The 2,702-nt window shown below is 53.1% G+C and overlaps 1 protein-coding gene across 3 annotated transcripts in view; it reads left to right on the top strand.

Moving 5' to 3' along the window:
• Positions 1–2,702, top strand: part of CD22 (CD22 molecule) — a 57,940-nt gene that overhangs the window by 44,083 nt on the left and 11,155 nt on the right. For all 3 annotated transcript variants that reach the window (XM_011982255.1, XM_011982256.1, XM_011982257.1), the window contains 3 exons: positions 1,288–1,545; positions 1,750–2,013; positions 2,109–2,372. In XM_011982255.1, the coding sequence (XP_011837645.1) occupies positions 1,288–1,545; positions 1,750–2,013; positions 2,109–2,372 (786 nt within the window). The remainder of the gene's footprint in view (positions 1–1,287; positions 1,546–1,749; positions 2,014–2,108; positions 2,373–2,702) is intronic.

Below are 2,702 nucleotides of genomic sequence, written 5' to 3'. Positions count from 1 at the left end.
AACTTTGAGAGGCCAAAGTGGGCGGATCACCTGAGGTCAGGAGTTCGAGACCAGCCTGGTCAACATGGCGAAACCCTGTCTCTACTAAAAATACAACAAATTAGCTGGGTGTGGTGGCGGGCACCTGTAATCCCAGCTACTCGGCAGGCTGAAGCAGGAGAATCGCTTGAACCCAGGAGGCAGAGGTTGCAGTGAGCCGAGATCAGGCCACTGTACTCTAGCCTGGGGGATAGAGTGAGACTCTGTCTCCAAAAAAAAAAAAAGAATAATTAACTGCAAGATACCAGGACTCCATGAGGGACACAAACAGAGACTTAGCCAACCTAGGCAGTGCCTGAGTCTTAAAAGAGGTCTTGAAATTTTTGATAAGAACTGGGGCAAACTGTCTCATTACCTCTCCATTGTGAGACCCTCTTTAACACAGTGAATCTTGTCACCGAGTAGGGCACAGGACAAAAAAAAACGCATAGGCTTCATCCTTGGACCCTGAGATGTCATATGTGCTAACGGGACAGGGTGCCCAAATCCTGAGCATCTCAGACAGTTGGATGTGCGACTGCAACAGCCACAGTGATGTTTGTGGAGTGTTTGCCACACGCCACACTCTGCTCTAAGGGCATCGTCTCATTTCCTTCTTGAAACAATTCCCAGGAGGTTAGGAACTCTCAGGACTCACCCCCCACCTACCCTCCGTGGCCTTTTGTTTTTGAGATGGAGTCTCCCTCTCTTGCCCAGGCTGGAGTATAGTGGCTTGATCTCTGTTCACTGCAACCTCCACCTCCCAGATTCAAGCGATTCTCTTGCCTCAGCCTCCTAACTGGGACTATAGACATGTACCACCATGCATAGCTGATTTTTAAACTTTTTAGTAGAGACGGGTTTTACTGTGTTGGCCAGGCTGGTCTAGAACTCCTGACCTCAGGTGATCCGCCCGCTTCGGCCTCCCAAAGTGCTGAGATTACAAGTGTGAGCCACCGTGCCCGGCCTCAGGACCCCATTTGACAGATGCGTAAACTGAGACCCGCAGCCCATGCCCGTGCACCTCTCGGCAGCCATCTGGCTTCAGCACTGTGCCCCGAACCCCTGCACCAAACCACAGCCAGGCCAGAGAGCCAGGGCAAGGTTTCTGTTCTTGAACAGCTACAGGAAGGAAGCACAAGCCCCCCTCAGATTAATTTAGGACCTGTGCAGATGCCCGGGACAGGTAACGGGAGAAGAGGGAGCAGGAGGGAAGAGGTACTATGGACAGCTGGCTTTTCTTTACTCACCTCTCCGGCTTTCTTCCAGATCCTCCCAAGAAGGTGACCATGGTGATTGAAAACCCCACGCCGATTCGAGAAGGAGACACGGTGACCCTTTCCTGTAACTACAGTTCCAGTAACCCCATTGTTAACCACTACGAATGGAGACCCCGTGGTGGCTGGGAGGAGCCATCGCTTGGGGTGCTGAGGATCCAAAACATTGGCTGGAATAACACAGCCGTCGCCTGCGCAGCTTGTAACAACTGGTGCTCATGGGCCTCCCCTGTCACCCTGAATGTCCTGTGTGAGTCTCTGGGCTAGGCAGGGGGATCTGGGAGGTGTCCCGGCTGGGATGAGGGGAAGAAGGGGACGAGGCCAGAGCCTGGGCCAGTGTCTTCAAGAGAATTGAGGGACAGGAGCCCAGCCTCAGGGCCAAGGGGAGGGGAGGCCTGGGGACAGCAAAAGGGACAGGGAGCGGAGAGGTCAGCTTGGGACCCTTGCCCTCCAGATGCCCCCCGAGGCGTGAGGGTCCGGAAAATCAAGCCCCTTTCTGAGATTCACTCTGGGAACTCGGTCAGCCTCCAATGTGACTTCTCAAGCAGCCACCCCAAAGAAGTCCAGTTCTTCTGGGAGAAAAATGGCAGCCTTCTGGGGAAAGAAAGCCAGCTGAATTTTGACTCCATCTCCCCAGAAGATGCTGGGAGTTACAGCTGCTGGGTGAACAACTCCATAGGACAGACGGTGTCCAAGGCCTGGACACTCGAAGTGCTGTGTGAGTTGGGGCCAGAGGCTGGGAGTGGAGCAGAGCGGGGACCAGTGGCCTGCCTGGTGGTGACTTTGCACCCCCTCCCCCTGCCCGCCATGCAGATGCACCCAGGAGGCTGCGTGTGTCCATGAGCCAGGGGAACCAAGTGATGGAGGGGAAGACGGCAACCCTGATCTGTGAGAGTGACGCCAACCCTCCCGTCTACAGCTACGCCTGGTTTGACTGGAATAACCAAAGCCTTCCCTACTCCGGCCGGATGCTGAGATTGGAGCCGGTGAAGGTCCAGCACTCCGGTGCTTACTGGTGCCAGGGGACCAACAGAGTGGGCAAGGGCCACTCGCCTCTCATCACCCTCACTGTCTACTGTAAGGCCTCTTCCTGCTCTTGTTCTTGGTGGTGACCTTCTTTCCTTCTTTCTTTCTTTTTCTTTCTCTCTTTCTTTCTCTTTCTTTCTTCTTCCTTTCTTCCTTTCTCTTTCTTTTCTTTCTTTCTTCTTTCCTTCTTTCCTTTCTTTCTTTTCTCTCTTCTTCTCCTTCTTCTTCTTCTTTTGACTCCTTCTCCTCTTCCTCCTCCTTCTTCTTCCTCTTCTTCTTCTTCCTCTTATTCTTCCTCTTCTTCTGCTTTCTCCTCCTCCTCCTCTTTCTTCTTCTTCTCTTTCCTTCTCCTTCTTCTTATAGAGACAAGGTGTTACTCTG

The sequence above is a fragment of the Mandrillus leucophaeus genome, unplaced genomic scaffold, assembly GCF_000951045.1.
Source record: "Mandrillus leucophaeus isolate KB7577 unplaced genomic scaffold, Mleu.le_1.0 Scaffold238, whole genome shotgun sequence".
NCBI lineage: Eukaryota > Metazoa > Chordata > Mammalia > Primates > Cercopithecidae > Mandrillus > Mandrillus leucophaeus.
Note: the sequence above shows the minus strand (reverse complement) of the source record. Positions and strands in the feature narration are given on the sequence as shown.